Source organism: Ursus americanus, chromosome 24 (genome assembly GCF_024610735.1).
Source record: "Ursus americanus isolate L20-20 chromosome 24, mUrsAme1.1.p, whole genome shotgun sequence".
In the NCBI taxonomy this organism is placed as follows: Eukaryota; Metazoa; Chordata; class Mammalia; order Carnivora; family Ursidae; genus Ursus; species Ursus americanus.
The window spans coordinates 41,407,637-41,419,861 of NC_142150.1; the positions used below are offsets into that span (position 1 = coordinate 41,407,637).

Below are 12,225 nucleotides of genomic sequence, written 5' to 3' on the forward strand. Positions count from 1 at the left end.
TTCTCAGACCCAGGCCTATAGGCCATCCGTGACTCCATTCTCATTCATCGAATCTCTCCAGCGGCGTCTCCGAGGTTAAACACTTGGGCAGGATCTGGCGGGGGCGTCTGGTTTGAGTTAGGGGAACATGAGAGCGGGGCCGGGGGCGGTGCATAGCGTTCCCTCCACCCCCTCCCAGGCCCCCGGTTCGTCCCCAGTTCTGGCCCCTCCTCTACCGGTCCCCTGGGGCCCGGCCCAGGCCCAGGCCCCGGGGCCAGAGGGTGGCATAGGGCACCCGGTAGGGAAGGGGCCTCTAGGCCACCCCTCCTCTCCTGTCTGGGTGGTCGTGGTGGTTCTGCTCCGTCCTAATTAGAGGCTCCTTAGAGACTGCAACTGAAAAATTACAGAGGCGGTGGGAACCGGAGCCTCCCCGGCCGAGGTCCCGCCTCTGCTGGTCCCCAAGGCAGTGAGCCCAGGATGAAGCAGTTTGCCAGGTTCCCGCAGGCAGTGATCTTTGCCCATCCCCTTCTGGATTCATGGGACACCTCGGCATTGAGCAACTTGCTCAAGCTCTGGTCTCCTGGGTTCTCTCTGTCCCAGCACCACCCACATGGAGAAGGACAAAATGTGGCCCCAGCCTTGCTCAGAAGCCTGCCAAGGGAACTGGATATGGGATATCTCTCCCAGGTTCCGGGCTCTCCCCATCCCAGTCTGCGAGGCAGTGGCTCCGGCCCCCTCTCCAGATCAGGGAGGAGGGGCACCTTCAGAGCACCTATAACCCAGAGGAGTGGCAGCACCCTTGAGTGACCCTGGGCCCCAGGTGCCAACTTCTAGGCAGGCTGTGGGGATGGGATGGCAAGTACCAGAAGACAGTTAGAAGCTCACCCACTAGACACCCTTCACTCCCCAGAATCACCAGATCCAGAGCTTAACTTTGACTCCTAAATCCCAGTTTGGCTCCAGTTGAGCAGAAGCTCTCATTCTAGAACACTCCCCCATTTCAGCCCCCCTTTCTTGGAGTTTTGGTAAAAAGAGGAACAAATATGAAACCCTCTCCATGCCAAACCTCCCACTCCCCTGGGCTCACTGCATGATCATGGGCAAGGCTCTGCCCTCTCTGGGCTCCTGTTTACCCGAGAATCTCGGAAGCATACCCTCCCTTAAGGGGTCTTACCTTATTTCCTTGGGACCCAGACAAGCAGAAGGAAGGTCCCCTCTTTTTTGTTGAGTCCTCCCAAACCCCTCCTCTCAGACATCAATGGGGGTCAGGAACTTTGGGTGAGTTTGGCACCCCATTTATTGGAGAAGACCCCAGCACCCACCCCCTGAGGTCCTGCGGGCCTCGGCGTCTCCTCTGTCGTGAGTGCTGGGCCGGGGAGTAGAGTTCCCAAGAGTCGATGCTGGTAGTTGACTGAGAGAGGAGGCTGGCTGGGCCCCGGGGGGAGCAGGAAGCCCTCTGTCCAGCTGGGTAGCCCCCATGGGTCCCTGGTGCAGCCTGGGCCATGTGTCCAATGCACACCCCTTCCCCCCACCCCGCAGAGGGGGGGCTGCACCCCATCACACGCTGGTTCTGCAGGTCTGTACCCCTGTGAGGCTGCCCCGGTGGGGCATTGGTTCTGTTGGTCCCTTGCTCCCAGTGTGGGTGACCCAGCGATAGCAGTCAGTAACTCGCTTGTTGGGTGCGTGGGGGCCACAGCGGGTGCAGTACACGATGCCCAGCGCGAGTAGGACCACCAAGAAGACACATGTGGGCACTAGGAGTGCCACCAGCAGCCACCGGTCATCCCTCCGGCTGTGGCCTGCCGGACTGGCCTCCCCCAGGGCTGTGGGGGCTGCTGAGGGCAGCCATGGGGCCACCTTGGCGTCATGGGCACCTTCCCTTGGGACTTGGGGGGGTTTGGAATGGGGGTGTGTAGGGCTGGTGAATGACGTCTGGTTAGTGGGGCTCTGAGGGGGCTCTGAGGTGAGGGTAATGTGGGGGGCTGGGGTCTGGATAGAAGAAGACCCGGGGACTTGATGGGCAGGGAGCACAGGGGATCTGGAGGTAGTGGTCAGAGGGGGCTGGACAGTCGAGGTAATGGGAAGGGGGGTGGCCTGGGCTTGGAGAGCCGGGACATCTGGGGTGACAAGGGATTGATGGGCGCTGTTAGTGGTATTCAGAGGAGTGTGGTTAGCAGGGATCTGGGGCACATGAGCGGTGGTCTGGGTGTCAGTGACCTGGGTGTCTGGAAACACAGGGGGCAGTTCAGGATGTTTGGCTGAGATAATTGGGGGCTGGTGAGCAGGGGGCCGTGCTGGGTGAGTGGCAGAGACAATGGGGGGTTGGTAGGCAAAGGGCAGATCTGGATGGTTGGCTGAGATCATGGGGAACTGGTGGTCAGGAGGCAAAGCCGGGTGCCTGGCAGGGATCATGGGGGGCTCAGGGGCAGGGGCCTGGGGTGGGCGTGTGGCAGAGATCATAGGGGGTCGGTGGGCAGAAGGCAGTGTGGGGCGTGTGGCAGAGACCACCACGGGTCGGGTGACAGAGATCACTGAGGAGTGGTAGGGGACCCTGGGAGCACTAAGTGGGGGTGGCCAGGTGGGGTCCAGGTAGGGCATCTGATGCTCTTCCTCCTCTGGGAAACTAGGTCTATAGGCCAGGCCAAAGTCAGGCGGCTGTGTGGCCTCCATCCATGGGATCCCAGGCACCTCCGTCCAGCTACCATCAAAGGTCTCCCAGGCCTCATGTTCATCCTCTTCGTCCTCCCGGTCATCCAGCAGCTCATCCCCTAGGTCCTGGGAAGCCCGGGCACCCATGGCCCCAGCGGGGCTGCAGCTGATGCCATCAGCCTCAAGCTCGTGGCCCTCCCTGCAGTAGCACTCGAAGCCACCGACGTAGTTGACACACATCTGCTGGCACACGCCGGCGATCTGGCACTCGTCCGTGTCCACGCAGCGGTGTGGCTCATCCTCGGCCGGCCGGAAACCCAGGCGACAGTGGCAGCTGTAGCCCTGCGGCCCACCAGGCTCACACTGTTGCTCACACGGGGCATGGGCACATGGGTCCTCGCAGCTTTGCCCGTCCGCCGCCAGCCGGAAGCCCTCGGTGCAGCGACAGGACACACGACCGTCCACCTCCTCCACGCACTCGTGTTCGCAGCCCCCGTTGTCCGGGCCGCAGCCGGCAGCCGGGCACAAGGGCCCGGCCCGAGACCAGCCCACGCCACCCTCAGGCTGCTTCACGCAGAGCAGGGAGGCTTCTCTGCCAGCCTGGCAAGGCACAGCGGCCACGGAGCCGAAGGGCAGCCACTCCAACTCGGTGGAGACCAGGTGGAAGGGCGTGGTGTAGACCGCCGGGCCTGCCTGGCCCGCCTCATCTGGCAGCGCCTGGCAGGAGCCCTCGAAGCCGAACTGGCACAGGTAGCCATCGACGGCCAGTGTGCAAGAGCCCTCGAGCCAGCGATGCTCGCCGCTTGCCTCAAGGGCGGCGCAGCGCTGGGCCGGGCAGGGCCCCCCTGTGGCCGGCTGGGCCCAGTTGGTGAAGGCCGTGTCCTGGTCTCCCGTGGTCCACGTGAAGCCACGCAGCGGGCGCTGTGGTTGGCATTGCCGGGCCTGCCGCTGCAGGCCGATCCACAGCAGCTGGCTGGCCGGGCCGGAGCCCACCAGGCTGTCCACACGCTGAGCCTCCTCGGGGGTCCGCGGCGTGGCCAGGTCGCCCCCCAACTCGCGGCAGGCCCGCCAGGCCTCCAGGAAGGTGCGGCGCCGCTGGAAGAGCGCGTAGCAGCTGCCGGGGCCGCAGATGGCCCGGGGCTCGGCCGCCCAGGGGGCCTGGCCCAGTGTGGGCACCGCGGCCGCCCAGGCCAGCAGCAGGCGCAGCAGCATCGCGATGCCCCCCGACTGGCCCGGGGCCGGCTCGCGGCCGCTCTTGACAGGGGGAGGGACCGGGGCCTCTGGCAGGCGGGCCGGGGGCGGGCCTGGGCCGGGCTCAGGCCTTGTAAGGAGTGGGCTGGGGCCGCTGCCAGCTCCCTGCTCCCGCTCCCCCGGGGCCCGGGGCGGCCAGAGCAGGAAGCAGTCGGGCGGGGGGCAGAGGTGGGGGGTGCTGGAGGGTGGGGGTGGGGGGAGACGCAGCGAGCTGCCTGGGAGTCGAGAAGAGGGGGAAACGCCTGCCCAGGAGGCTGGAAGACCCTCAGAAAATTCCGGCAGTCTGGGGCTCTTGGCGGTGGGGTGAGGTCCCTTCCCAGAGACTCGCCCGGGATCCAGTCTGGCCACACCAACCTCATCACACTTGTGAACTGTCTCAGGGCCCAACTGCTCGTCATACATGTGGACACATGCTCTACGTCATGCCCTTCACATCACACACGTGTGTGCGCACTCCTGTCCCCGCACAAGAGCACTCTTCGCACGGTCCCATCGTCCCAGACTTGTACATGCTGTAACGCGCTAAGCCCCTTGGCCGCACATACTTAAGTGCAGCAACATTCTACGTGTCCTCACACAAGACAGCCCTCTCGTCCGTGTGCAGCCCCTGCATGGGATCCACCTTGATCACACAGGCGTCAGGCATGGGCATCCTCAAACCCTCATTTAGGAACTAACCTCCCGCCTCAACCTGCCCCCACCCCCAAGCTTCCTGGCTCCAGCTGGATGGGGGGGCGGAGGAGGGGAAGGGGGCTGCCCTCCCTTCACCTCTGCTCAGCCTGGGGCCCTGGGAACCTGGGCTTAGAAGGGGAGGAGGCAGCCCCCAAACAGGAAATGCTTCTCTGGGCTCCTGCTGCAAAAGGGCAGGGTGCATGGGGGAGGGGGACCAGGCAGGGGTTAGGCTGAACTCAGGGTGAGCAGGGCTGTCTGGGAGGGGACGGACTGGGGAGAGGCCATGTATGGGCATGAAGCTCGCAATGACACATACATGTGTATGTGACACAGACGTCACATGTGTGGAGGCTTCCCTGCCCCCAGACGCTGCTGCGTGGGCCTGGCCAGGGTCCTCTGCCCGCCCCTCTTGGAGGCCTCTGGAGGCATGTGCACTGAGCCCATCATCCAGGATGGTCCCTGGGGAGCTGGCTGTCAGATTAACCCGTGAACACCCATTGCACTCTCGGCAGAAGTTTGAGCCAGGGGGTGGGGACGTGGAGGAGAGATTCTGCCCCTCAGTGCTCTGCCACTGTTGTGCTGTGTGACTGCTGGGAAGTCACTGACCCTCTCTGGGTCTCCGTTTTTCTTATCTACAAAATGGGGTAATGTGTCAGGGCCTTTCTGCTCAGCAGGGCTATTGTATCACAGCTCTCGCTGTTTGTAAATGTGCTTTGTCAGCTGCAAAGCATGAGGCAAATGTTCCTTAGTCTTCGGAGCGAAACTTCCGGGGGGGGGGGGGGACCAGAGCAGCTTTGCTAATCACCTTACAGCACCAGGGCTGGCCTTGCAGACCCGGCCAGTCCCCCTGAGAACCAGGGCTTTTGAAGCGCTTGCTGTATGCCCGGAAAGTCGTTCTTTTAAGGTCTACATCTGTGAAATGTATAGAATTATCCCCCTTCTCATGAGAAGAAAGTCAATATGGGGCAGTGCATCCTTCCCTTGGCTCAGGCCCAAAGCCTTGAGATCATCCTTGACTCCTCTTTCTCCCACACCCCACATCCAATCTCTCAGCAAATCCTATTGACTTCACCTTCGGGTAGATCCACAATCTGACTGCTTCTGGCCATTTTCTTTGCCACCCACCTGTGGCCCGTGCCACTGTCCCCTTCCATCTAGATTCTTGCGACAGCCTCTCCTCTGATCTCTGTCTTGCCTTCTCCATCCTGCCAGAGGGATTCCTTTCAAATCCAAGACAAATCTGGTTACTCCCCTGCTCAGAATTGTCTGGGCCCCCATCTCACTCAGAAGACAGGCCAACATCTTGGCCATGGCCTCCAGGCTGATGCGGTCTGCCCTCCAACTTCTTACCCCACTCCCACTCACTCCTCTGCTCCAACTACTCTGGCCTCCTGGCTGTATGTGAAACTCACCAGGTCCACCTCTACCTCTTGTAGGGACTGTGCTGTGCATTGTAAGATGCTTAGTGGTATCCCTGGCTTCTACCTAGAGGCCAGTAACATCCCTCCAGTTGGGACAATCAAAATTGTCTCCAGACATTGCTGAATGTTATGTCCCCAGTGGAGACTGTGTAAGATCCGTGAGGGCAGCGTCATTGTCTTGTTCCCTACTGTATCCCCAGAGCCTAGAAAGTTCCTGGCCCATCAATGCTGCTCAGTAGGATTTGTCAAATTAATGAATCAGAGACTCAGATAAATGAAGAACCTGGCCCAGGGCCATGCTGGGGGAATCCGGGATGCTATCTGGACCCAAAGTCCACCTGCTCCCCACACGTGCCCAGCCTTCCCCAGAAGTCAGACCATTTCAGAACTGGGAGATCCCTGGAAATCAGCAAGCCTTTTTGCAGGTAGGGGACACTGAGGCCCAGGGAGTCTCAGAGCTAGTTTGTGGCAGGGCTGGGACTAGAACCAAGGCTGCCTGACTCTCGTTCCAGTTCTCTTTTTGCTGCGGTGCCCTGAGGAGCCATCAAGCACTGTCTGAGAGCTGGGCATGGCATGAGGAAGTGAGGATGGGGGAAGGCACAGCCTAGACAAAGTGCTGGGGTGGGGGAGCTTAAGATGCCTTTAGAGAATACAAAGGACTCCACTGGCATGAGGGACATCTAGAGAGACTGTAAGTAGTGAAGAGGGAATGTCAGAAAGGGGGTAGAAGCCTGGCTTGGAAGGCAGTAAGCTACCCCTTAAAGACTGGCCTCCACTGCGGGGGCCATGTGGAAGAGGTATGATGGGAGTTCCCTGTGGCTGGTGTGTGGTGGGTGGAGGGGGACTGGAGGTTGTTGCAATAGTCTGGGAGAGGGGAGGGAGCTGGCTGGAGAGCCGGGCAGCAGGGCGGGCCGGGCTGGGGGAGGCAGCCTCTGGAGGCTCCTTAGGGGCTGGCCAGAGCCTGATCCAAGGGTGTGGCGGGCCCAGTCATGATTCGGGCAATGGCTCGTGCTGGGGCGTCTGAGGGGAGGCTGCAAGCCGTCTGGCGAGTAGGCAGGTCAGATCAGAGGTCAGGACTCCAGCCTCAGTTGGGGTGAGGGGTTGGGGGGCAGGCAAGAGAAGCAGGAGGAAGAGGGTCAAAGGCCAGATTCCAGATGGTCAGGCTGGGCTGACTTGCAAGTAGAGGGACTGCTGAGCCAGAGGGGGCGGGGGTAGAGATGAGCGGGGCACCTCTGACCCCAACAAAGCTAAGGGTTTTGTGGGTGGAGAATGAAGCTTGGAGCCGCACCTGGGTGCCTAGCATTCCCCTGCTCCCATCCAGGTTGGGAGAGGTGGAGTTGAGGCGACCTAGGAACTTCCAACCCTAGTCAGGACCAGGTGCAGTGGGCATAGCATCAAGGATCTGGGGGCGAGGGGACAGAGAGGGGCTGGTTGCGGTCTTCCTCTTTCTGTCAGTCCCATTCAGCCTGACTCATCTTGCTCCCTGCCTAGCACAGAGAAGATGCTCTTGGATGCAGTAAAAGCTTGGATGATGGGTGGGTGGATAGATAGATGGGTGCCTGCACTGGTGAATGCATGAGTGTGTACGTGGGTGGAAGGGCGGTGTGGTCAGAGAATGCGTGGATGCGTGGGTCGGTGGACAGGCGGATAATGGATGGATGTAGAAGGAGTAAGTGGATGGGTGGATAGATGGCTAAGCATGTGGGTGTGGAGGTGAGAGAAGATGCTGAGAGGCATGGCTGGCTATAGGGATTCAGGCAGAAGTGCTAATTCGTACTGATCCACACCGCGATGGATGGCGGGCTCAGAATGCCACTTGGGATCTGTAGGTCCAGGAGGGCAGGACCGCGCGGGCGACCACGGGCAGAGATCACGTGTGATGCTTCCTTGTTACCACAATCCCCGTCTTCTCTGTTGGGGCCTGAGGCCACCGTGTCTTCCTCGAAGCGGTGGAGGCAGCTCTAGACCCTGAGCTCTGCTCACAGGGTGGGTTCGGAGGCTGGAGTCCTCTGCCCTGATCGTGGCCCTTATGGCGAGAGCTCACCTTAAGACGGGCTTGAAAACAGAAGCCCACTTCCCCAGAAGGAGCCTTGTCTTCCAGCTACCAGGACAAGCCAGACAGTGGTTTTGGATGCGATGTGTGGGCCCGTGGGGGTGGGGGTGCAGGCGGCCTGCAGAGGGGTTGGCCTGAAGAGAGCCCAGTGGAACGGCCAGGATGGGGGGGTGAGTATGATTGGGGGGCTCCCCCTGGGCAGGCGTCCTAGAGCCTTGGCACGGCCCACTGCTGAGCCAGCACATTGCTTTGTGTACAAATCACCTCCTTTCCTCCTTTTCCTTTTGTCCCCATCCCCCCACCTCCCTCCATTTCTAAATTCTTCCCAAACCACCCCAGCCTTCAGGCTGTCAGGAGGAAGGGCCAACTGGTGGGCAGGAGCCGCCCAGCCGTGGGTGGGAGCCGCAGGAGGGGAGGTGGGAGAGGTCCCAGGGCAGAAGGGGGGAGGAAGGGCAGTCTGGGGGAGGGCAGCAATTTTGGCCTCCTGCCCCTCCCCACGTGCTGGTGCCGCACCCCGTGTCCTTCTGGATGGGAGAGACCGCGGGAAGGGGGGTGGCGCTGGGGACTGGACGGGGTGGGAGGGAGAGGCTTGGGAAAGGTGGGGCCTGGGAAGAAGGGGTGTGTCCAGGTCTAGTCCCTGGGGGGGTAAGGGATTCTGACAGCTGGAGGGGGTGGGGAGGGTGGCATCCACCATAGAGAGAGACAGCGTGCTGGTGGGTGTACCTGGGTGTCTGTACACGACCGTGGGCACGTGAGTGTGTGTGCTTGCACGAGGCTTGCATTGCTGAGGGTCCACGCAGCTGGGTGATGTGTGTGTGTGTGTCCCCACGGGCCCACACCTGTGCCCACAGCTGTGAGGAGAGAAACACATGGCTCCCCTGGATCTCCCAACCTGGGCACAGCTGGGGCCCCAGTCCCTCTCCTGGCAGATGCCTGACCTGAACATCTGGCCACATCTGCCTACGAGGATGGGAGTCCTGGAGCCCACTGCAGAACTAGAAGGGCCCAGCCCAGCTGCCCTGCTCAGTGTCCTCCCAGCTCAGAGAGGGACAAGGCTTTGCCCCAGGTCACGGGGTGGAGGCAGAGGAGGGACTACCTGATCCTGGGGATCCCAGGAGGAATGGCCGCTCCCCTGGCCTTTGCTGTTCCTGTCCTTCCTCTGCTGCCCTTGGGCTGTGAGGGTAAGGCCTCTGTGGTCCCTGAGGCATCTGGCAGAAGCCTGCTACTGAGGGTGACCAACCTGTCCCAGCTTGCTGAGGACTCTCCTGGTCGCAGCCCTGCAAATCCTGTCTGCTGGGAACCCCGTTAGCCCTCGGGGCAAACGGAGATGGTTGGTCAGTCTGTCACCAGGGATGTTTCTTTTTCCACCGTGTCCTTCCCACTGCTACCCCAGTGTCAGCCTCCCCGTCTCCACCCGCACCCTGGAACTTTCCCTTCTTTTCCTGCCCCCTCACTGTCTCACTGTCCCTCGCACTGTATCTCTTCCTCTCTCTTCCCTCTCTGCAGTCCCGTGTCTCCAGGGCTCCTGTCACTCTCTGGGGTCTCTCTGTCTCCTCTCCTGTCCCCAGGATTGTCACCTTGTTGGTTTTTCGGGTCTGTCTTTCTGTTCTCTGGCCACTTCCGTATCTTCCCTCTCCGCCTCTGGTGTCTGCCCCTGTCTCCCCATTCCTGTTCCAGTGTCTCTGGCTCGCCACCTTCCCTGGGTGGTCCAGGCCTCCCCCCTCTCCCCCAGCACGCACCCCCAGGGCTGGCTGGGGTGGGAGCCAGGTCTGGGGGCTGTGACCAGGCCGGGAAGGGGAACCCAAGCAGACATGATATTTATGTTAGGACTTCAAAGTGGCGCAGAGCCTGAGGCAGGCTTGGTGGGAGCCGGTGGGGGTAGGAGAGGGGAGGGGGGTGGTGAGCAAAAGCCCGATTAAGGTCAGCTCAGGCCCCTCCCTGGTGAGGGTCTCCTTGGTGACACTTATCTCCCCCCTGGGACACTGAGACCCAGAGTGGGGACAGACCGGGCTATTTTGGTGCAGAGTTCCAAGAAAGGCACTTCCTGCAGCCCCCGTCCTGCCTCCAGCCCCATCCTTTCTTCCTGTCACCCCGCAGGAGCAGCTGGGTCCTCTGAGCATCAGCCCGGCCAGGGAGGCAGGGGGCTCAGGAGGTGGCAGGAGCAGAGGGCTCCGTCTCAGCAGGAAAACATCCCTGGCGCTGGGACAGCCGTGTGTTCTGGGCTCTCTGGCAGAGGCCTTGCCTGGCAGGGCACCGAGGGTCTGTAACCCTGTCAGCCCCAACTGGCCCGCCAGGTCCAGCCCTTCAGGGCCTCTCGGGTCCACTCTGGCTGCCGGCCTGAGGGCCCAAGGGGTCAAGATGGACGTGAAGGTCACCCCACCCCTGCCCCCCACCCTTGGCCTAACCCTTGCTAAAGACACCCAGCTGTTGGGGCTGGGAAGGCGTGGGGAGGGCGGGAGGGGCCGATTGTCTCATCCTGTGGGCTCAGTTCCGTGTCCTAAGCTCCTCCCAGGGGCCAGACCCAGCAGACACCCCTCAGGCTGGGCCACCCTTCAGGAAGCCCCCTCCCAGACTGGAAGCTTGCTCTGGACCCAGATCCTTTCTAGTCTGAAGCCCACCCAGGCCCCCAAAGCCCCAGCCCCTGGGTCATTCCCCCCCCTCACAGATCCTCCCCAGGCGCTTCCCGTGAATCACTCAGGCTGGAATCTGATGAGCTCAGGCCTCCCCGCCCAGTACCGCCGGCCTCGGCCTCGGCCTTCTTCCTGGCCAGTGGGGTGGCCACACCCCCCACGGGGGTCTTCTCAGCAATGTCCAGCCCCCACTAGGGTCCACCATGGACTGGAACGGCTGAGTGTGGCAGGGATAGGCTGGGGCTGGAGTGAGATTAGTTGGGATCAGGGCTTGGACCCCTTCTGCATGATCAGAAGTATGAAAGTGTGCGTGTGCGTGCACGTGCATGTGTGTGCCTGTGTGTGTGTGCACGCTTCCCATGCCTGTGCAGCGTGAGAAGCAAGCCCACATGCCGTGCCTGAGTGGGGGACTTGGCTGTAGCGGTGGTGGCGGCAGTGCTACCCCAGTAGGTGTGTGTCGCTGAATCTCTGTGTAGCACTCACCACGTCTCCGTGTCAGCCTGTCCCCATGGATGTGTGTCACCCAGTCACATTCTGAACCCAGAGGCTGGGAGGGCATTGAGGGAATGTCTCTACGCTTGCAGATCTAGGGAGGTCTGTCAGGGTGTGGCTCAGAGGAGGGGCCCGTGTTTGTGTCACCGTGTCCCATCCCACAGGGCATGAATGGCTAACAGTCTCCAAGTGTTCCCAACACTCTGAGTGTTCCTGTTAAGGCTGGGGGTGGCCAGGCGTTCGGTACATGACCGTGGGCTGCAGGGTGTCACAAATTGTGCAAACACGAGTCGGGATGTTACTGTGTGTTAAACTGGGGTGGTGAACATGGGTCACAAGACCATGGCAGGGTGTTAAATGCTCTGCGTTGAAAGTGAGTGAAGGTGGTGGTGTGGGTCTCAACGACTGCCTTTCTTCCCACCCCTCCCAGGGCCCCTCTCGGGCCACTCCATAGGCCCTGGCTCCTGGCTCCTGTTCCCAACCTCTGTTGGCAGGACTCCTGTTCGCAGGATGGGCCCAGGGCCGCACTGCGGGGATGCTTCCTCACCCTGGCACCAGGCCAGGTGCAGGCCCTCCCGAGTGCCCGAGTGCCGGGCGTCCCTGGGTGGCCTCCCGCAAGAAGGGGGCCGGGCCTGTGCCTGGGAACGGGCATGCTCGCCCCCTGGTGGCAGCGATGGAGAATGCGCCGCCCCCGCCCCGGGAACTCGGAGGAACTGTTCAGGCTGCGTCTTCCCGAATCAATCATTCCACCTCCATCTACTAAGTGCCAGTTCCGGGCCAGGCATTGTTCTAGGCCCCTGAGATTTAGGGGCGAAGAAGGCTGACTTGGCTCTGGCCTAGTGGGGAAGACAGACCATAAACTCACACAGGGGGCTGTGGCGATTCTAGGGGTGATGAGAGCAACATTTCCAAGCAAGGAAAGGACTAGGCTGCGGCTTGCGAGCCAAACGCCGGCCTCCCAGCCCGGCTCTGCAGCAGTGCGCGCTGGGCAAGGTGCGGCACCTCCCGCGTGACTTTCTCTTCCAGAAGGCCAAAGGTGGGAGGCAGCGTCAGGGAGGGGCAGTACTGAATCCGCCTG

At 61.6% G+C, this 12,225-nt stretch overlaps 1 protein-coding gene across 1 annotated transcript; it reads right to left on the bottom strand.

The window, feature by feature from the left end:
* Window positions 1-1,258: 1,258 nt before the first annotated feature.
* Window positions 1,259-3,883, bottom strand: CD248 (CD248 molecule). The gene has a single exon (XM_045775908.2). It carries the CDS (start codon window positions 3,838-3,840, stop codon window positions 1,537-1,539), a length of 2,304 nt encoding a protein of 767 aa, XP_045631864.2. The 5' UTR covers window positions 3,841-3,883; the 3' UTR covers window positions 1,259-1,536.
* Between the last annotated feature and the right edge of the window lie 8,342 nt (window positions 3,884-12,225).

What these genes read in the sequence shown, in the direction of transcription:
- CD248 (XM_045775908.2), bottom strand. Translation starts at nt 3,840, where the DNA reads ATGCTGCTGCGCCTGCTGCTGGCCTGGGCGGCCGCGGTGCCCACACTG.